At 45.1% G+C, this 22,342-nt stretch overlaps 1 protein-coding gene across 2 annotated transcripts in view; it reads right to left on the bottom strand.

Moving 5' to 3' along the window:
• Nucleotides 1–18,327, bottom strand: part of OTULIN (OTU deubiquitinase with linear linkage specificity) — a 49,140-nt gene extending 30,813 nt beyond the window's left edge. The window contains exons 1-2 of one of the 2 annotated variants that reach the window (XM_039524879.1): nt 18,144–18,327; nt 8,854–9,084 (exon numbers count right to left, since the gene is read on the bottom strand). In XM_039524879.1, the coding sequence (XP_039380813.1) occupies nt 8,854–9,084; nt 18,144–18,160 (248 nt within the window). In that variant the 5' untranslated portion in view covers nt 18,161–18,327. Of the gene's footprint in view, nt 1–8,853; nt 9,085–16,027; nt 16,061–18,143 lie in introns of those variants that run through there. The other variant, XM_039524880.1, reaches the window with a different exon arrangement.
• Between the last annotated feature and the right edge of the window lie 4,015 nt (nt 18,328–22,342).

The raw sequence follows: 22,342 nt of genomic DNA, 5'->3' as shown, positions 1-22,342 counted from the left end.
CTCCCCGGGTTCGCCAGCCCCCTCCCGGGAGTCCAAGGGAACCCGGGAAGCTGAGTGGCACATGCCGCCTCCAGCCGCCGCCGCCGCCCCGGAACCTGCACGCGGCATATAACAAGCGCAGCATTTGCATTCTCCAGGTGTTTGTGCGGGGCTCTGCACTTCAAGCTGCCCTCACCCAAAACAGCTGGTGCAGCTGTTCCCCCGTCAGCCTGTGACTGCGAGGAGCAGGAGTGAGAGGAGGCACTGAGGGGTGCACTCCCAGCCCAAGTAAGGGGGGGGGGGAGGTTTGAAACCCACAGCCCCCCCGAGTGGGATGCTACAGCCCGGAAGCGATGCAGGGAAGCCCACTGAGTTTGCAGGGTGGATGTTGCATTGCAAGTCCCACTCCTCTACCCCAAGCTCCTTGCAGGCTGGGTGGGGGGCGATTCTGTATGCAAGTCCCACACCTCTACCCCTTTTTTTATTTCTAGGACTAGTTTTGCTGCATACAACATTGTTACACATTACACCTAATAAAATAATACATTTGTGTGTATTTACATTATTAATAATAATATGGAATTTGTATAAATATACCCACTTCCCTCCCTCTGAAATGGGTTGGGCTTGTTTTGAAAGGCAGAGCCATTTTTATTTTTTTGAGACTTGGCAAGAAACACTCCCTTGCTCATTTCCACAGGTGACTGATTTGAGCTTGCATGTCAGAGAGCTCTGCAACATGTAAAGAGTTACTGAAACAGGAACATTAGTGTCGGTCGTTAAGCCTGGAAGGATTTTTATCAGTAAACATGAGTCAATGCTGATTTCACTGTACATGCACCGACCAATAGAAAAACATTTCCAGCAATATTAATCAAAATGTACAGCTAGGCAATGTAAGAAAAACACTGCTTGAGAACTGATCAGAGATGGTCACTAAATAATTATTGCCTCACATGCGCACACAATTTCCTGCAAGTGTGAAAACATCAAGCGACAACAGTGCTTAAAAAAGACCATCACTATTATCTGCCTGGCTCACAGCTATTGAAAGTCCCACTCCTCTACCATTCCGCCCGGAGAGCAGCAGTGGCAAGTGACCCAGCCCCAAGGCAGATGAACAGCCCTGGTGGTAGCTGGGCCTTGAGAGGCTTTGCCTCCACTGGGGCCATGGAACCGGCTCAGCTACATTCACCATCACACCTGATCAGACCAGCCCAGTTCGGCTGAGACCCACCCCCATGTGGCGGCCAGGGACAGAGCAGGGGAGCTCCCTCAACACAGGGCCTACTCCTACCCGTTTCCTCAGCTCCCTGCCTCACATCAGCAGATGAGGGAGAAGGGGGTCTCAATGTCAGGCCCATGATCCTCATGCTACAACAGTGCCCTGTTACCAGTCACCATGACAACCCTCCGACACACTCGGACCTCTGCAGCCAGGGGTGCTCTCAGCTCAGACCAGCCGCCCCATACGGCAACCATGATGTGAGGCGTGTGACATCACAATCCGCTTCGCTGATACGGAGCGTGCTCAGTAACACGCACTGAAGCTGCCCGGTGCCCTCACGTGGGCAGGGTTAGGCCACGCTCTCTGCTGTGTGGCCAGGGCCAGGGTGGACTGACTGCACAGCTGGGTCAAGCAGCTGGGTCAGGGGGCAGCATCAGGAACTCATTTGAATTGGTTTGGCAGGGGACACAGTGCTGACCTAACCTAGTTTGCTTTTTCGTGAAACTATCATGTCTTATCTCCACTATGTTTTTACAGTGGGAAAGCTAATGCATGTTCGTTACCCCACAGTAAAAACATTTTCTTATCAGTGAGGAGACATACTATAATGCTGACTCAGAAATGTTAAATGCACCATTATTGTTTGTGACTTGACAACTCTGATACTGATTTTGGGGAGGACATAATCAAAAGTATTTGCATCTGAATGTCTGCAGTGTGTGGGGGTGCACGTGCGCGTGCGTTTCCCCTGCTCAATTTCCCTTATTCCCTTCCCTTTACTTACTAAAGGCTGGTCTACATAGACATGCTAAAGCTGTGAAGTTAATGCCCAAGCAGGCCCGAGGCCCAGCCCACCCGCCACAGCTGCCCTGAGCTCTGGGCCACCACCTGGCCCAAACAGCAGCACTCTGGGCTGCTGGCCGGCCCAAGCTGGCCTGAGCCACAGCCTGCTGGCCAGCCTGAGCTGACCTGAGCACTGGCTGGCCAGATGACCCCAACCTCCCCGAGTCCTGGGCCAGCCCAAGCTGCCCTGAGCTCTCACATGCTTCGGGGGAGGGAGGCGGAGGGAGGTCAGGAAGGGGAGCAGCATGGGCAGGGCCATGGGGGAAAACAGGAAGTGGGAGCAGAGCCTCGGGGCAGGCCTTATTCTAGGCATCCAGATGCCTATCTTCCACCAAATCCCCAGAGCGACTCATCAATCAAGGCAGATAGGCTGGCAAATGCCTATTTTGTGGGTTGGGGCCAATCTGGTAGGAGTGCTCAGAGGCTGCCTACTAGATAGGGTTTCATTCAAAGCCTGGCCGGAGAAGGAGGTAGGGTGGTTGTGCCACTGCTCACCTTATAACTTTTAGCAAAGTGATTAGAGCACTCACCTAGATGTGGGAGACTCCAAGTTCAACTCCCTCTTTGGCAGAGGGAGAGAGAGGATTTGAACAGTGGTCTCCCACATCTCAGGTGAGTTCTCCAACCACTGGGCTAAAACTTACAAGGTAGGCATTACCACCACCACCACCATCTCCTCCGGCTGCTTTGTGTGGAGTTAGGCACTTGCCTAGCTCATTCTGACACAAAACAGCGTAGGCGCCTAAGACCCCTGAGTCCAGGAGAGTGGTTCCCAGTTGCGGATAGCTAGCAGGGATAGGTGCCTCCCTGCAGTCCCAACTTCTGTGAGAGGGGCAAGGCTTAGGACACGTGCCTCTCATTGGCATCTCCCACTGGCTACATTGGGGGAGTCTAGCTAGTGAGCTGGCTTTTGTGAATCACATTCTTAGAAGCCAATTTCTCCCCATTCATTGTATAGGGAGTACAGGCACCTAACTCAGCTTTTGTGAATTGCAGTGTTGTTCCTGTGATTTTCTAGATAAGTCCCTGTATGAATCTAACCGTTATGCCCTTTCCTCACTGCTAAAAAGGGTGATTTTTTTTTATCTCAAAGTAACTAAGGTAGGTGAGCTATTCTGAGGTAAAAACACAGTGAGGTCAAGGCACTTCAGTTTTAGCAGCGAGGAAAAGGCCTGAGAAAATCTCTCTGAAATAAGATCAGAGGGAAGTGTGCTCATGTGTGCAGAACTGCAAATTTTGTGTTGAAAACTAGTAGTTCAATATGCGTAACAGTGACAATGGGGGAAGTCCGTATAAGGAACAAGGGTAATTTTTCTGCCTAATAGCTTGTGTTTAAAAAGTATACGTAGTATTCCAAATACTGTTTATAATGTGTTATGCTGTTTTCAGTGTTTTGTGTCCATTCAGGGTTTGTTTAATATGGAAATTGTATGGCCTAATCTATACAGGAAAGACACTAATAAAGAATATCATCTCCATTCAGGGTTTTATATATATAATAGTCCTAAGGTTTAGCTCTGTAGAATGCATTTCCAAACTGCAAAAATACCTTTCTTTCTTTGTGTCTAAATTTAAAATAGAGATTTCACAATGGTAACTGTTTGTGACTGGAGTGCCCCCATCCTTGTGTGTCTAACCTCTTTTTGCCAGAAGCTGGGAGTGGACAAGGAGTGGATCACTCAATGATTGCCTGTTTTGTTCATTCCCTCTGAAGCATCTGGTATTGGCCATTGTCAGAAGGGACCATTGGTCTGACCCAGCATGACCATTCTTATATTCTTAGCCAGACTACAAATTATGACAGGGCAGCAAAAACCAATACCTAGAGATCAGTAACTGCTACCTGGAGCAAATTGTGCCGGGAGCAGTTTGTAAACACTACACCAGCATCACCCCTTCCCTGTGATCTACAGCAGTGGTTCTCAAAGCCGGTCCGCCGCTTGTTCAGGGAAAGCCCCTGGTGGGCCAGGCCGCTTTGTTTACCTGCCACGTCCGCAGGTCCGGCCGATCACGGTTCCCACTGGCCGCAGTTCGCCGCTCCAGGCCAATGGAGGCTGCGGGAAGGGCAGCCAGCACATCCCTCGGCCCGCGCCGCTTCCCGCAGCCTGGAGCAGTGAGCCAGTGGGAGCCGTAATCGGCTGAACCTGCAGACGCAGCAGGTAAACAAAAAGCGGCCCGGCCCTCCAGGGGCTTTCCCTGAACAAGCAGCGGACCGGCTTTGAGAATCACTGATCTACAGTGTCCCTGCATCAGGCATGCAACTTCAGAAGCAACCCCAACATCAAAGAAAGTGATTACACAAGACGCACATTATCGCACTCCTGAACCACAAGCATACAGCAAGCCTCTTCCTCTATCATGCTCAGCTGTAGATGCATGCGTGGAAAATGTCTCTTTTCCCTTCCTCTACTTCTCCTATAGCAAATGGGCAGAACACCTATTGTTAAATTAATATCGCCTTAGCTCACTCCCATGCCCTGCCTTCAGCACACGCACATTGACAATGGCCATTTCCTCCTCCTCCTCCCCCGCCTTGCCCACTCCAGTGGTATCACCAGCCCTGCTAAGATGCTCCTAGGCAGCCCAGGAGGAGTTGGGCCATATCAATTTCACAGGTGGGTGGTGAAGAAAGAGATAGGACTTGCGGGCAATATAGAAGTCAGGAGGGAGCAGGTAGGTGGGAGATCGAAGCTTGGGCAGGGATGGAGGCGGTGGGGTGCCACATGCAGCTTCCCATGGCTCAGGGTGTGCAGAAGAAGGGGAAACCATGTTGAGTCACTCACACACCTGTCACACATGCAAACAGAGTTACTCCTGGGGGAATTCTGCGCCAAAAAAATAAAAATTCTGCCCACTATCTTAAAATTCTGCAAAATTCTACAAATTTTATTTGTCAAAATAACACTACATAATCACACCGGTTTCTTTTTGGTAATTTATTTCAAAATACCTGTCAGAGAGTATGTCTGTAACAATAGAGACACAGACAAAAATTCCCCCAAGAATAGAGTGTTAAAGAAACCCCTATGACAACCCAGTTCCTCTTTCTCTGCCCCCACCCCTGAGCCCAGCCAGGGGACCAGATGCCCACCCACCCCCAGAGGCCAGCAGGGGGGGCAGACACCCACAATCCCTCCACCCCCAGCCAGGGTTCCCCCCAGCCAACACACCCAAACCTCCTCCCACACAGAGACCAGTCATGGGGGCCCCCTGGTTCAGATACCCACACCCCTTTCCCCCCAAGCCCAGCCACGCCACCCCACCGCCCAGATATCCACACCCCCTCGCCCCCAGAGCCCAGCCATGGGCTCCCTGCCCAGATACCTACCCCCTCTTCCAACCCAAAACCCAGCTGTGGCACCCCCAGCCCCAGACATCTGCCCCTCCTTCTCTCCTCCCGAGATCCAGAGGGAGAAACAGCCTGATGCTTGGTCCCAGGCTTCCATGGAGTTTCCTGCGCGCTGCCATCCCCTTCCCTCAGGGCGTGCTGGGAACTAGCTCCCTCCCCCTCCCCCTGGCCTTGTCTTCTATGTGCGAGCTGGGCTCTGCTGGGTCCAGCAGCCTCTAGTGGCGGCTAGCAGCACTGCAGCCCATTTCTGTGGGGGAAATGAAATTCTGTGTGCATGCTAATTTCTGCAAAATTCTGCACTGTGCAATGGCGCAGAATCCCCCAGGAGCACAGAGTGCAGGGGAAGGAGAAAACAAGAGTGCTCTGAATAAAGGAAAATGAGAAAGGACTAGAATGAGAGCCTGTTTGGGTAACACAGAGCCTGATATGTCTGGGGAGAAACAATCCAAGCCAGACCTGGGGTGCAGCAGTGGGTAGGGAGGCAGACGAGCACTTGTAGTGCTACACAAAGGCAGAATGGCACAACAAAGGAACTGCCCCTCTCCACTGCACAGTGCACGTGTCAAGTTTTAGGCAATTTCTGAAGAAGATACACAGAAATGGAAAGGGACTACTGAAGCAGTTCAAATTAAAAAGAATTTATGGGAGACATGAAAAAAAAAAAGAGTGAAATAGCTAAATGTCCATATCGTTTATCATATGGAGACATGAATAGTTAGCAGGTATTTGAATGGTGTGTGCCTGAAGAGGAAAGAGAAATTAAATTTAAGATAAAAGCAGAGGAAGCAACTAGATATAATACATAGATATAATAAAAGGACATTATGAAAAGCCTTGAAGGTTTGAAAAAAAATTAGTGATAGTAATTCCTTTGACATCTATGATTGAAAGAAGAAACTGAAATAAATAATACTCTGAAAAGATAATAGAAAACCCATGCTATTATTTCCCATAAGAAATTGCTATACTACTGTCCAAACTATCTTCACATGGAGGTTACATATAAAAAAAAATCAGCCTTTACTGGAAATTTAAATTTTAAAGAAATCACTTTTTCAGTGACATCACCGGTGACAACTAATAGTCTAAAACAGTGGTCTCCAAAGTGGGGTGCTCAAGAGGATCCTTTGGGGTGTGCAGCAGGAGGAGTGCCACCGGAGCAGCACCACTTCAGCAGTTCAGGCAGGAGTCCAAGTCCTTTTTTTTTTTGCTTGGGGCAGCAAAAATGGTAGAGCCAGCCTTGCGGCGCGGCAGGGGGTGCATGCTCAAAAATTTTTTTACTGATAGGGGTGCGCGATCAAAGAAGTTTGGAGACCACTGGCAAAGTAGCGCCCCCTCTTCCTCGCTGGTGCTCCTGGATACACCGCCTTGGTGTTGGTTGCTGGAGCCAACATCAGGAGTTGGGCCCTGCCCTCCTCTGGAGTCACCTGGGGCACAACGCTGTAGGAGCAGGCAGTCTGTGAGTTCCCTACCGTCTCAGGGGCAGTGGGGCTCAGGCTTTCGACTTCACTCCAGGCATGGTGGGGAAGCAGGCTCTGGCCGCAGGGCTTCAGGCTCCAGCCCCCCATTGCTTACCCCCTGCCCCGATCTCCTCTGGCCCCCACTACCTTCCATGACCCTCCATCCAGGGCTTAGTTTGTCCCCGGCTTGCCAGGGCTGAGAAGGTCTGCGGTGAAGTGATACTTGTATGTTTGTTAATATCACTTTTCACAGCAGACTTACTAGCTAGCAATAAATAAGTTACAATGATTTGGATATGTATATGTGCATATTTATTTGGTTTTCCTAAAGCTAATTAAGTATTTTAGGAAAAAGTGTGAGAGCGGCCACCAGCAAGAGATGATGGCTGCACTCTGAGGCCACCAAAAATTTTGTCCTGAGAACCCCTGAAAGGAGTTAATGCCTATCTACAGTCAGATACTCTTTTCTATAGCATTGTGGAATTAATCTGGGAAAAAACATGCAGAAAAAAATCTAGGGGAAATAAATACTAAAATATAAGGAGAAAATAATAATAAAAAAATTAAATAATATAAGGAGAAGGAAAACACAAAAAACTAAGTAACATTTTCACTTTAGAGCAAATTGTTTCAAATGTTTTGAGATGAGATATCCATTCATAAGTATAGTACTGCAAGAGTTTCTTCCGCTAAGACAATGAAAACTTTGCATAATAACTGTATAATATAAAACCGAAAACACTAATGACCGCACTCATAACCTTACAAACAAAAGACACATGGACGAAGGTCACATATAGAAAAAAAGACAGATAAAATAAATACTTTTTGAGACTACAAATACAAGTCAGGGTTATGCTAAAAAAAAATTGAATATAGTCAGGGCCTACACTGTTAAATACAGAAGAAAAATTATGAGGAAATCAGTGTGAATAGTAAAAAGTGAGAAATGTAAGTTTTGAGAGAAAAACTAAAAAAAAAAAAGAAAAAAAAACCATTTTGATAGGATTTCCCATGGGATATGAAACCTTTCATTTATAGATCACCAGTTCAAATGCAACCAACCTTGCTAGTGACTGAAACCTGATGGTTACTCTGTGTCCTATATAAAGCGAGTTAATGGACTTAGTCTAGTTCCTAATGAACTGGTGCTTGCATCATAAAAACTAATCACAATTAGGATCCTCGTTGGCAATTTAAGCTGAGAGTCCAAGGATCAAAGGGTCAGACAGTGCATTATGTTCAGTGGTAGAGTTGGACCACTTAGTTCACTAGGATTGAACTGCATAGCAGAGGTGCTGGAGCAATTTGTATAGCGGTGGTGCTGAAAGTCATTGAACCAAATTGTAAACCCTTTATAGAATGGAAAACACTTCAAGCCAAGGCTGCTGCAGCACCCCGAACATCCGTAGTTCCAGCACCTATGGTGCATAGTGGGGGCAACACTGGTAAATCTACATTTGCACAGCCATTGTTCCTGCTATATGAGTTCTGTGTACAGATCTATTTTAATGCTTCCTTTCACAAGCACCCACACAGCTGAAAATTGGTAGTAGAAAAAAACAAAGACTTGTGCCTTCATGCAGTATCTTTTTCCCTCAAAGGGATACAATATTTCTAGATAATATAGGTGAGAATAAAAAGAGGAGTAAATACTCATACAATAGTTTGAAAATGTTCTCATATAGAAAAAGAGAAGAAGAACTTCAATAACTAGAGAATGGATATACATCTAGCACACAGTAGCATTTGGCACATATATAGCGCACAATTTTTAAAAAGAGGAAGACACCTGTATAAGGATATCTGAAGTCAAAATGATTTGGTATGGCACTATCCTCTGTAAAACAGTAATGTGCTTATCTGTTTAGACAAATACAGGGTGCTGGGTTATTTTTTAAATATTCATTTTAAAAAATGCTTTGAATATACTGAGACATTCAAATAGAAGACAATTCCATCAGGAACATATAAAATAAAACCCAAAACATTACCTTAATTTGTCAGAGTCTTCAGAAATGTTACCATCTTGCTTTTCCTGGATTAAATCTCTGTTTGCTTCCTCTTCGCATGATTGTAGAACACTCTCCTGTGGAACTTCTTGGTTTGAACAACTGTTTGACCTAGTCCTCCGTTTTAACATGGTTTTCTGTTCACCATTCGCTACTTCTGGGTTACTCGTTCTCTGGCAGCCATGCTGACATGCCCAAGTGTTTCCCATGTTTCTATAAATAACATTTATATTTCAATGCCATTAGAATTATTGAAGTCAACATTTTCTAAGATTTTAATTATTTTCTTAATACGTAGTCTTTATTGCCATTCTATCACCAGCATTTTAACAGTAACACACATGTAGGAGTACAGACTAAGTTGTTGACAGCTGTCCAAATGTAGTATTGAGTATCTCAGTAAGTAGGGCTTTAAAATCTGCAGGAGGATGCAAGCTAGGTAATTCTTCTTACTTGTAAAGGAGAATATTACACTTTTTAACTAATAATATACGGCTATTTTGTCACTGATAGAATATACTATATTGAGACCTGGTTACCATAAAAGATTGTATCTGCAAATTTTTTGTTCATTCTTTATGAAACTATCCCCACATGACACACAGGCCTACACAAGGCACTGATTATGTTTAATCAACTCAGGTTTTTCCTTCACAAATTCTGAAATGTAAGTCACTCTAATGCTGTGTTAGTGGTTGCATTGATTAGACTGCCATGCACTACTGTTGTGAACATGCCATATACACATATACCAACCTTCAGGATTGTCCGGGAGTCTCCCGGAATTGGCATCGATCTCCCGGTGACTACTGAAAGCAATCCAGGAGATTTTAATAAGATATTTTAAGAAAATGACATTATGTCATGTTGGGGGGAAAAAATCTCCTAGAAAGCTTCAGTCAGAGTTCGCAACCCTATACACAACGGTGCTGTAATCTTTTTCACTTGCTAGTTATCTCATTAACTAGCACACCAAAGATCTGAACAATCGCCACATGACTAGTCGGTGTTTATTACTGGTCACAGATCACTATTAGAACAGATACTTAAGATAGCACTATTCTTGTACAAATTTACCATGTCTGCAATAACTGAATAATAAACCAAACATACTATTTCATTTACCCTTAAAGTGGAATGAATAAATGCAAAAAACACTCCTAAACAAACTATGCAGAACAAATAAAGGAAAGAATAAAATCGTTTAAAACTCAATGTATGGAAAGGTAATTCCACATTTGGAGTTGTCATCTCATAAATAATTAAGCACAGTATTGTGGTGGAGAGAGAGAGAGAGAGAGACACTCTGTATCCATTCATTTTGTTGAGCAACTTGCATGAAAGTTTGGATCCTGATTCCTGGGAAGCCAACCAGCTCTGCAACAGACTGAAATCTACTTTATTAGATAGAAAAGGAAACTTTTAAAGAGTTGGCCCTAGTTCGTGTTTTATGATTTTGTTTTGTATTATAATCATTTGTTTGCATCACTCTCTGTTGTTCCTAGTGGGATCTCTATTCATTCTTAAATAAACCTTCTTTCGTTTAATTACAAGTGCTGTGTAGTTTATATGAGCGATGGTTTAAGGTAAAACTGGGGAACACTGCTCTTTTGGGTGCGGAGGATCTCTGGGATTTCTGAGAGTGGCCAATGTCAGGGAAAAATCAAATGCACAACTACAAAAAGGGGAATAACCGGCTAGCTGGTAGCACTGCTGAAAAGGATCTCAGATTTACAGTGGATAACAAATTGAATATGAGTCAACAATGTGATCCAAGATGCGAAAAAAGTCTAATATTCTGAGGTGTATTAAAAAGAATGTCACATGTAAGACGTGGGCAGTAACTGTCCTGCTCCATTCAGCACTGGTGAGGCCTTAGCTGGAGTACATTTTTTCTAGGATTCCACCATTTACAGCTGAATGAGAGTCTGCCCCCAATACTGGCGGATGATTTGGCCTTGCTGATAATATATGCCTTTGTTACCTCCCAACTGGACTACAGCAATGTAGCCTACTTTGGCATAAAACAGTAGCCCAAGGAAACTACAACTAATACTGTGTGCAAACTTCAAAGATATCTTCAAATCACTACATTGGCTAGCCAAAGAATATCATGTCTACAGGGCCGGTGCAACACATTAGGCGACCTAGGCGGCCGCCTAGGGCGCTAGCATTTGGGGGGCAGCATTTCGGGTCCTTTGGTGGTGGCCGCATCTTCGGCCGCCCCAGTCGTCGTCGGCATTTAGGCGGAAGGACCTGGGGCAGGGAGGGCCGCCTGCAGCAAGTAAGGGGGGGCGTGGCACACAGGGGAACCGCTCCCCACTCCAGCTCACCTCTGCTCCGCCTCCTCCCCTGAGCACGCCCTCCTGTTCTGCTTCTCTCCCTCCCTGGAAGGCGGGAGAAGTGGAGCAGCAACGGCGTGCTCGAGGAGGAGGCGGAGCAGAGATGAGCTGGGGGGGGAGCTGCCGCACGACTCCCCGGGCTGAGGGGAGCTGCCGCGGGGGGAGCTCAGGGCGGAGGGGGGGAGATGCTGCGGGAGGGCACCTTAGGGAGGGGGGGGGCAGGGAGCTGCCACAGGTCTCAGGGAGGGGGGAGGCGCAAGTTGGAAGTTTTGCCTATGGCACGAAACATCCTTGCATCCACCCTGCTTATCTAGTTGAAGATTTCAGCACTTACCTTCAAAATGCTTAAGGATTTGGGTCTACAACACCTAAAAAATCATCTAAAACACCAGGAGGAGGACCATTATAACCTTGCTCCTCTGGTGCAATGGAATTGTGTACTGGGAGAATAATTCATTTATGCAGGAGACAGCTTTCTTGGAGGCTGATCCAACACTGGAATGAATTCTGGCAGAATCCAAGAACTATTTTAAGCTTCACCATCTTCCATTCCAAGTGCATGGCACATTTGTTTGACCTTGCCTTCACTAATAAAAGTACATACCACAGCATACATTAAAAAAAGAAAATCCACACACAATTAGGAAGAGGAAGAGAGAAAGAAGAAATCAGTGATATGAGAACTGAAATAAATACTGTGGTAACATATTTTTGTCCAAGTGCTTGCAACTGCTGAGATCTTGGTTTTCTAGCGAACTGGTACACCTGTAGGGAAGCATGCTGCTTCACCTCAGAGATCTTGACTGTCTCAACTCAAGCTTTCTAAGGCACCCAGATAACCATGCCTGGTGATGGGTGCCATACAGTTGAAATAATATTTCGATATCATATTTGATATTTATGCAAAATAGAATCTTTCCACCTGAAAGAGGCTCAGATTTTTTAAATATTATATACATATAGTGCCACTGACATGCAGACAGCTGATGGGTGAAAGGCAGCAGCCAGCACTAGACATTTTTGTGGGGAGAGCTCAGTTTTGGCCAATGACACACAGACAAGCCATTTCTCTTGTGAACATTTCCATGGAAGCTTGAATATCTATGCAGAATAGACAGAACAAATTGGGTGTTAGTTGCAATGTCTCATTTGATTTTAGTAAAACTTAAGGGAGAGGGATTGCTCGCACACTCATCAAATGGCTTTAGCACCATTTTAAAGTTTAAGAAATTTACACATGCAACCCTAGACAATGCAAAATTTAACAGAATACTGTGGCTAATTTTGTACTTCTGATGCACTCCCATAAGCAAAATAAAACCACAGTAGCTTCAATGAGTCAGCATCCTGTACTTGTCAGTTTCTGCTTAGTGGACACACAGGCCTAAGCCTTCATTTAAAATGACACCCAGCAAAGAAACTAGTAGTTCTGATTATTTAATTTTATCCTACTTAATCCATCTCCCGGTTGGTCTGATTTTTTTTCTTCCTCATTAAACTGGCTCCTGCACACTACTTAAAAGTTGCTCCAAAGTCTTGTGGATCACAGTTTGAAGTTCCAGGAGTGACTAATTCTGCTTATGACTTCTGGGGAATGCCCTTGAGAGAAAATAGATGGGAAATACCCACCAACGGATACAAAGGGTGTAATACAAGATACATTATATGTTCTTGTGATTTATACAAACTTTTTTTCCTTCTTATTTTTCAATTTGCAGATCTATTTCTAGAAAGATTTGCCTTCCACTTTTTGTGCTAAAGATATATAGTGCTTTCTACACACACTGACAATTTGCTATTTAATATTCTGCACTTCCTTGGTGGAAATTATGGATGGGCAATGGAATGTGAAAGAGTGAACATTTCTCACATAGACTTTCTCACCATGAAATAGTTTAAACAATTGCAATAATCTATTTTTGGGGGTAACAGGGGATGGATAACGTGATGATTACCATTTCTGTTCATTCCCTCTGGGGCACCTGGCATTGACCACTCTTGGAAGACAGGATATTGAGATAGATGGACCTCTGGTCTGACCCAATATGGCCATTCTTATGTTCTTGTAGGAGGAATCTGATAATGCATTTCTAGGAACTTTAAGTAATCTGACTAGCCCTTAGTTCTCCACCCTGCCTGCTTGGTATTAGCATCTAACCTAGCAGGCTGTACATCTTCAGGATTTCACTTAACATGGTTTCTTACAGACTGTGCCCATCAGTAGTTCACCAGACTTCTCTGACCCTCCATTTTTTGCCTCTCTCAGTGCAAGTGAGGTTACTTCTGCTACTCCTGCCATCAAAAAAGCCTTCCTGTGTCTCTCTCCTTCAGCAACTTGCAATCATTTCAAACCTTAGCTACAAGTATCTGTTTTCCCTTACTATACTATGCAAATTCTTTCCCCTGCTATTATTTATTATTCTAAAGTGGCTTTATTTATGAAAATTCTATAAAGTGCTTTGTGATCAAATTTGTATGGAAGATGTTCTACCAATTATAAATGTGTAATTATTTATTTTATATATGGTAGAGCTTCTCTGCCCCTACATAAACTTAAACCTCCCCCAAAAAATCTCATTTTAGCTTCAAAGTCCAAATCAGTGCATGGCCACGGATTGTGTTTTCCCTAGTTGGGTCCTGCTTGTCATATCTATGGTCCACAAACCATGGCTGGTGCAACCACAATGACGCAGTGTGTGCGTGTATGTTATTTTGCAGCTGGATTGCATATTTCGGCAAATTTGATAGCCATATTTTTTGGGAGGCTCTGGCTTCCTTCAGGCTGATTGGCAGCTGCATGCTGAGAGATGAGTAACAGCCTGTGTTAGAGGAGTGGGTAGAGTAAATGTCTCTTTCTCCCTACTGCCTCTTCACATCTTATTCCCACAGAAAATCCTGGCCAGGTATGGTCCTCATGCTCTGAAGGAAGAGGGTAAGAGCTGGACAGATAAAGAGAGCACAATGACTACTGTTTATAATCTAAACAAAATGAAAAGCTGAAAAACTAATCACTTCTGCTCATAAGAAGTATTCTCAAAAATACAACATGCTATCCAGAGATCCTGGACACTACCACCTCCCTCTCTTCAGGAGCTTTCAGATCAAACCCTCTTCACCCCTGTGTTAAATATAACACAATACACGCTTTCCCCAGAGGGCCTCAACAAAATTCCATGTAACACAAAACCAGGAGGAGAAGCAAACATAGACCTGAAGAAATAATAAACAGAAGATTGGTTGGTATTAAATGTGAAATTCCTACAATGAGGGAGTGGAAATAAAATCAGATAGAAACAGAGAACATAACCAAGCAAATGCCTCATTCATGTCATTGAAGTAAGGTTGGTTGGTTTGTTTTTAGCCTGCTGTAATGTTACTTTTCATGTAGTCTACAGGGAGGGTTTAGAATTGAGGTTAGGAAGAGAATTAATCCATGAGAAAAATCGCTGTCTTAAGTAGCAGTCCACAATAGGCAAATGTGCACTCTCTGCACTACCAAAAAGAAAACAAATGAGATGCCTGATCATTTTTCTGAGGTAAGCCTGAGGATTTCACATTTTGCCCAGGAGAAAAGTCAGCTACCTCTGTACCACTTGTTAATTTTATTTCCAGTCCTAGAGTAAAAAGTCTTCTACCACCGAACACGTACATAGGCAGAGCACCTCCACCATTGTGCTGGAACCTGGAGGGACCCCCTAAAGGGACAAGGTAATTCAGTCTTCTTTACCATTAAATCATTGGCCTCTGCTGAGACCAAGACTGCTAACTGTGATGGTAGTTTTTGGTGATAGGGATGCTGGTCTTTTAGAATTGTAACAACGCCAAACTTACTTTACAAACAGCTGTCAATCTGGGCTGAATCTGCAGCAATCTAGAACTCAATAGAACTCCTTACCATCCATCCCTCTCTCTTATAAAGCTTTCAAAGGTATCAAAGATCAAATACAAGTCAAGTGTCGATTTAGCAATAGATGAGACCGAGTGTCAGTTCAAAACAGGAATAGTATCAAGGTGGAGATTCAACCATCTATAAATGCCTAGATTAAGTAATATATAGGGAGAGACTTTTAAAAAACTGCTTAATAAAGTCAGAACATGGAATACAGAAACAACGTAATGCCAAATTCAAACCAAGTCTCTCATCTACAACATAAGGTTAATTTTCAACGGACCAAAGCTTAGCCTATGAAGATCATACAGGAAGTCTTAAAAACACTAAAAAAAGCAAACAACAAAGACCATCACTAATAATGGAGCGAGTCAGTTGATATTTTCTGCTCTTCAACATGGATATCTTCACTTAGTCCAAGATAATAGTCACAAGATACGTTACACTGTTTTTCCAACCCAATATGGAACACTAAAAAGAAATACAATGCCTGCAGTCACTGTGGATACAGGGCACAGAAAAACCTCTCCCTTCCAGTTGGCAAGTTAATCAGTTCAGTTGCCACCATCTGTGTGCATCTATTGCAAAAAAGAAAAAAAAATTGTCAACCTTCTTCTGGGACAAATATTTAAAAAAAAAGCCATAGGATTTAAACATCCCTGCACCCAATGACATTCAGCGACCCACGTTAGATTGTCAACTGGATCAGCATGCATCATGGGGGAAATAGGGAGAGATGGGACAATGAAATCCAGAGACCCAACTAAAAAGGAAATAAACCACATGGTCACTAGCCCTTGACATTACTACTGATTAAGGAAACATGCACTTGGGTTATCACTTTCTGTCCTGCCAAACTCAGACAGAACATATCGCACAGTATACCAAGCAGACAGTAAAATCAGGTTAGGCTTAGAAAACATACTGTTCATGTCCACCCATGTTAACCCTTGTTCTCATCAAGCAAACTGCTAATGGTATCTTCAGTTCAGGACCCAGATGGTCCATGAGGTCATCATCCCCATTGGTCCCAGGCCCACAGTCACCACATCTCAGGTAGCCGCAAAGTGACTAACGGGGGGAGGCTGTAAGGACCGGGAGGATGATACTGGCTGCTGGGAAATCCCCACACCCCCAGCCAAAACACTGTGCTCAGCAGCACGCTCGGAATGTGCTAGTTTTGCTCATAGAACACTGTGCTCCCCAACTCCAGAGACTAAACTGACCACTTTGCACCACCTTCAAAGCACAGGGCTCCCTCTGCTGTTAGTATTTTTATTCACTGTGGGACTTCATTCAGATGTCTCTCAGTTGTGCCCTGAGCCTTTCATAGATGCCACCTCAGTCCCAGGTGCATTCTTCCTTGTGGCTGCTTGGTTCTTCTCAGAAGGCTGCTTGATGAAATGTGTCAAGCTCCCACTTAGAAGCAAGCCATAGCCTCAGCCATAGACACAGGGTATGTCCACACTACCCGCCATCTGGCGGGTAGTGATCAATCTATCGGGGATCGATGTATCGTGTCTCGTCTAGATGCGATACATCGATCCCTGAACACACTCCCCGTCAACTCCAGAACTCCACCAGGGCGAGAGGCAGAAGCAGAGTCGACGAGGGAGCAGCGGCCGTTGATCCCGCACCCCGAGGACGTGAAGTAAGTCAATCTAAGTCGATCTAAGATACATCGACTTCAGCTACGCTATTCTCGTTGCTGAAGTTGCGTATCTTAGATCAATCCTCCCCCCAGCGTAGACCAGGCCAAAACAAGTCTAGGGAAGCTTCCAAAGATTTAGAGGCAGTATTCAATAACCTCTCTATGAAAGGACAGGCCCTGCTGAGGCTTTATATATTAGAAGGGATTCTTCTAATGGGACTAGTGACCTAATGATATCTTGTAAAATCTCTGGTCAGCAGCTCAATTCCCTAAGAAAGGGAGTACATGAGAAATGGTGATGCTAACAGCTGACACAGAGGGAGGCAGAACAGGGACACAGAGGTGTCCATCACACAGCAACCAGATTAACAAGGCTCAGTGTGCTAACAAACAGCTTTGCTCATGCAAGAGGCATACATTATATTCTTACAAGTGAACTGCTTTCCCCTTGCCAGGGCACACTCCTTCACGGAAGCAGATTTTTGAAGCTGAGCTCTGCAAATCATCACCATAGATCAAGAACCTCATCATCTGTGAGAATGGGTGGTGTCTGCACCCCATGGCAGCAAGTGCCAGCAAGGCCAGCCTGCAAGGCCAAAAGTACACCCACAACTAACCAATCCTAAAGAAAAGAAAAAAAACCCCCAAACCTTGTATCAAACAAAGAGAAAGCAGCACCACTCAGCTCCAGCCTTACTCCCAAACAGACCCACACTCACTTGCAGGAGAAAGAGAAAGAAACTAGAAATAGCCCAATAAAAAGCCATGATTAACATTAATTGATACTAAAACAGAAGAAGAGCTCCCAGAGGGAAATACAGACACTCCCCCTCCAAAAAAAAAGTTGCACAATTCTCTTCAATAATTATTCCTCATCTACTTCCCTTGATCCTTCTTTACATCCAATTTTTCCTTCAAAATACTGGCAGATAAGAATCTTTAGTAAAATATTTTGTAGACATTATTGGCTCCTTATCCTGAGGTTGTAGTAAATTTTGAATTAAAAAAAAAAAGCCCAACAACCTTGGCATCATAATAAATATTTGCTTGTTTAATCCCTCCCAAAATATCTTCGTTTGCTCAGACAAGTGACTGTAGCTCCAAACACAGAGCCTCATGATTAGGCTATCCAATCTATTTCTTAACAGTTGAGACTAAAACGGTTTGCTTTTTAAAGGTATAAAACTACCCTTTGTACTTAAATCAAACTGCTGCAGAGAGTTAGCTGCTAGCTGACTCCGGTTTATTTTTATCTCTGCTCCCATCCTGGGTAATATAGTCACATTTCTTTCTTATGTCTTCCTGATTCAAACTTGAATTCTCAGACAAAAACGATTGCAGATTTTGCTCTCTCCCCTTATTGAGTATTAAAGCAGAGGCAGTTTTGTACCTTATTTGGTTTTCCATCGGCCTTCCTTGCTGTGCAGGCTTGCAATTACCTCCATTTTTCAACCTAAATCACCATGTCATTTATAAACGGGAAAATATATTTCTTTATGCGTTGTCTTGTCTGGGTGCTTAAATTCCTACTAGTTTCGATGCAGTCACTTTCACTTTCGCTTTTTCATCTCCTGCGACGGGACATACTTCAACGTCTGCCCATGTAATTATCTTTGCTATCACGTGGGGGTTTGTTGTTGTTGTGTACAATTCTCATCAGTACAATAAATTCGAAGGGTAACTAGTTAAACCTTTGCTTATTACAGCCACACACAGCTCACACGCCCGGCGCTATCACGTGCTGCAGTCACCCTGTTTCCCACTGACGAGATAGGCTTCAAGTGGATATGTAAATCCCCATCTACTGTATTTCACTATGGTTACCAAACGCACACGAGTGTTTTAGAAAAAGCTGATAAGATATAAATACCAAGTTAATCACGCTGTTCAATTGAATTGACTGTTGGTAAAAACACTGAAAAGGCAAGCTCTAGTCGACTATTGTAAGCTTCCAGAAATGAATCCATTTGGCCCAATGTGTTTATGGTGTGCTGTTTATACTTTAGGTTAATTATTTCTCCTAGAATTAGCTCTACATTAAGCATTTAAAAATACATGCTTGTTATATGTCTTGTTTGTAATTGGTATAATAGTCCAACCTTTATTTTGTTCAAATCTAAGGTATTACTAGGTAGGGTTAATGCTAAGATATTTTCTCTGTCTGTATTAACCAACTTACAAATCAAAGTGATTTTCTTACAAAACTTGTACTTTTGGCAGAGGGACTTTCCTGCCCCTGTCCCACAACCGGTCGTGCCTTCCCCCCAAAACCTTGCTAAGCACCATAGCCTTTTGTGGTTCTTTAACTAAAAGAACATGAAAACACTTCAGCTGGAATTTCAAAAGGGGATAATTTTTAAACACTTCCTGTGCCAAAGTTAAATGTTTCACTGAGAGATTATAGAAAATGCAATTGCCCAAGGTAGAGTGAGTGTGTTAAACTGCAAGACTAGATTCAAACATTGAAGTGTGAAATAGAAGTCACCTTGCCTATGTTTTTACATGTACTAGCACTCATGCAAGAAAGTTATTACCCAGGCATGACTCACATAACCTCTAGTCTGAAGGCTTTGAACTAGGGTGACCATATTTCCTAAAGTAAAACCAGGTCAGCCGGGGCTCGCCTGAGCCACCCCACACACCCACAGGACTCACCAGAGCCACCATTCCCCCACCGCCCAGGGCTGGGGCTGAGCTCCCCCGAGCTCCGTGCCCCATGCCGCCTGTGGCCAGGTTGACACACCCCTCCCTGAGCTCCATTCTGCCTGTGGATGGGGCTGACTCTCCCCCTTCCCCACCAGGGGTCCTGGAACAATTTGTATAGTGGGGATGCTGAAGGCCAATGAACCAAACTGTAAACCCTGTATACAATGGAAAACACTTAAAGTCAGGGAGCGCCTATGCCCCACACCCCTAGTTTCAGCACTTATACCCCCCCCCAAGCTCTGCGCCGCCTGGGGCTGAGCTCCTCCCCGCCAGCTCCACTCCCCATGCCGCCTGCAGCTGGGGCTGGGGCTGAGCACTGGAGCCCTTTGCTGCCTGCAGTTGGGGTGACCCCCACCCCGAGCTCCATACCCCATGCTGCCTGTGGCTGGGGCTGGAGCTGGGACAGACACCCCCCCTCTCCTCAAGTTCCACGCTGTGTGGGGCTGGGGCTGATCCCCCCAACCTCTGAGCTGACCACGGCTGGGGCTGGCCCCCCGAGGGCTGGGGCTGCTCCCCATGCTACCTGGGGCTGCGACTCACCCCCAAGCCCTGCTGCCCAGCACCTTGCGTCACCACCCCCCAACATTCCTCCATGCCCCCCTTGGGGGGGCACACCTTACTTTTCTGGTAAACTGGGTGTTTGTTTGCTTTTGCTAACTGATCAGTTTTGACAAATGCCCATTTTTGTCAAAAAAAGGGGGGGGGACGGCAGGGACAGAGCTTAAAAAGGGGCCTGTCCCGGCCAAAACAGGACGTACGGTCATCCTACTTAGAAGGGAATTGAGAAGGAATTTTCCCAGCTAGGATGTGGGCTGGCTGGGAAAGGGGGGGAAGTAGTGGGGACTTGGCTTCGCTCTGAGAGGCGGGAAGCAGTGGTCACTGCCAGAAGGTGGGAAGAAGAGTAGTCCTAGCCGAAGGGTAGTGTGTGATTTGCTGCTCACTAACTTTGCCCATCCAACCCTAATTGCAGTTGCCACTGAATATTAATGTTGTGCCCCATCCCTGAGCACTGGTAGGGGCGGGGGAGTGGTGCAAGCTGGAGAAGAGCCAGAGAAAGCCTCTCTGCCCTCTGGAGATTGGGGATACCATAGAGTAACGAAGCCTGGAGGCTTCCTGAGCAGCAGAGGAAAGGGACGGGCACTTCAGCCCTAAGGGAAGGCAGCCTAGTTCACAGAGAGAGGGGGGAATCCCTATGGTCTCATTGGACCCAGGGTTTCCCCACACTTGCTAGTTAGCTCAGCAGAGTGCTGAGGGTACTTAGGCTGTTAAAGAGATTTGGGCAGATGGTGCTTTGTCCCCAATAGTGCCACTTACTTCGTGAGCACGATCCTTTGGACACTAAGGAGGTGATCACCTGGCAGTTTCTTGCAGTTGACAGATGCAGCAGTCCCAGCATCCTCTGGGATTCACTGTGGGTCCTGTGGGAGTCAGATATGCCAAGTCCTTCAACAAGCAGCCCACCAGATGAGAAGACTGAGGGTGTCCCAGTCCTAAAAGGGATTTTGTAGTCACAGGCCTTTCTTTTCTCTCCAATCTCTAGGTCAGCCAGCAAAAGTACGGGATGTCCACCTTCTGGAGACAGCAGCGCTGGGGCTTTGTGAGCTGGCAAGCCCATTAAATTGGGAGAAGAAGGGGTTGTTACAGAGATGAAAATGTTTTGTGTATTGTCTTTGTCTGCTGGCCAGGAGGCTCTATCCCTAAGCATCTGGACTGACACAGGATTCAAAGAGAAATACATAGTAAGCTTTAAGCTTTGAAATCTGCCCATGAGCTGAATTACTGCCTAGGATATCACTGTCAGGCTGCTGCCAATGTGGACAACAGCATAACTCTTACACCAAAAAAGAATCTCTAATCTGGATGTGGGTAGTGATTGTGATTGCAACAAGATAGGGAAAAATTAAAGAATGCAATATCCTTTATCAGCCCTTGCCAGGCCCACTCCAAGCACCATCACTAGAGACACTGTTCACTGTGAAATTCAACATGCAAGTCAATTCAGTTTGGTTCTTCCCGAAGATATCCTGTTAAGCCCACATAAACAGTTTCTGTGTTCCTAAGTACTTCCTCATTTCCTTAGTGACTCTAGTGAAGCAGAGCAGGTACCTTACTCTGACTCAAACTGCAAACCAAAGGCCCTGACTAGGGGGCACCACACAACAGGCAAAATTCAAATATCAAATAAGGGCCCAGAGTGCACCCAAAAATTAATTTTTGCAGGTTTTCCACTGTAGTGACCCCCCAGACACAAAGTTGCTACAGGGACCCTTGTGTAACTGATTTCTGGGTTTGTGGTGCCCTTCACTTGTAAATTTAAAGAAACAAATGACACCTACAACAAGTGCAAACCATGATAAAACTCAATAAGCAGTTTGCATTTTAAAGAAGGAGGCACTTTATTTAAGAAAAGGGTGAGGAGAATGAAAAGTTGGGATAAATATGTTACAGACAACAAATGGAACCAGTAATGACAAACAAACACCAGAACAACCACTCAGGCAGTATTATGAATATGCCCAGCTCCCTGCACTACTGGGTTGTGTGGGTGTGGGCACAATGCACCTCCTCTACCCAGATTTCCTTTCGTCAGCTTCTTCCACATCTTCCAGCCCAGATGGTTGTTTAAAATGGAAACAAAGGAGTAGCCTCTCTTGACCCATCCATAGGCTGTGGAGCCAAGAGAGGAAAAGGGTGGAGGGCAGCATACCAGGGTCATGGTCTGACCACTTTTAAGCAGGTACATGGAAAATAGAGTTGTCACCCAGCTGGTTTCTGACTGGCCTGGCCAGTTTTTCTACTCTCTTGTCAGCTACCTGTCAAGAGATGTAATCTGCTGTGTGCACGTGGAATTGCATCACCTGAGGGCAAGGTTTGCCCATCCAG

Source organism: Mauremys reevesii, linkage group 2 (genome assembly GCF_016161935.1).
Source record: "Mauremys reevesii isolate NIE-2019 linkage group 2, ASM1616193v1, whole genome shotgun sequence".
Classification (NCBI taxonomy): domain Eukaryota; kingdom Metazoa; phylum Chordata; order Testudines; family Geoemydidae; genus Mauremys; species Mauremys reevesii.
This window is presented reverse-complemented; position numbering and strand designations above follow the sequence as displayed.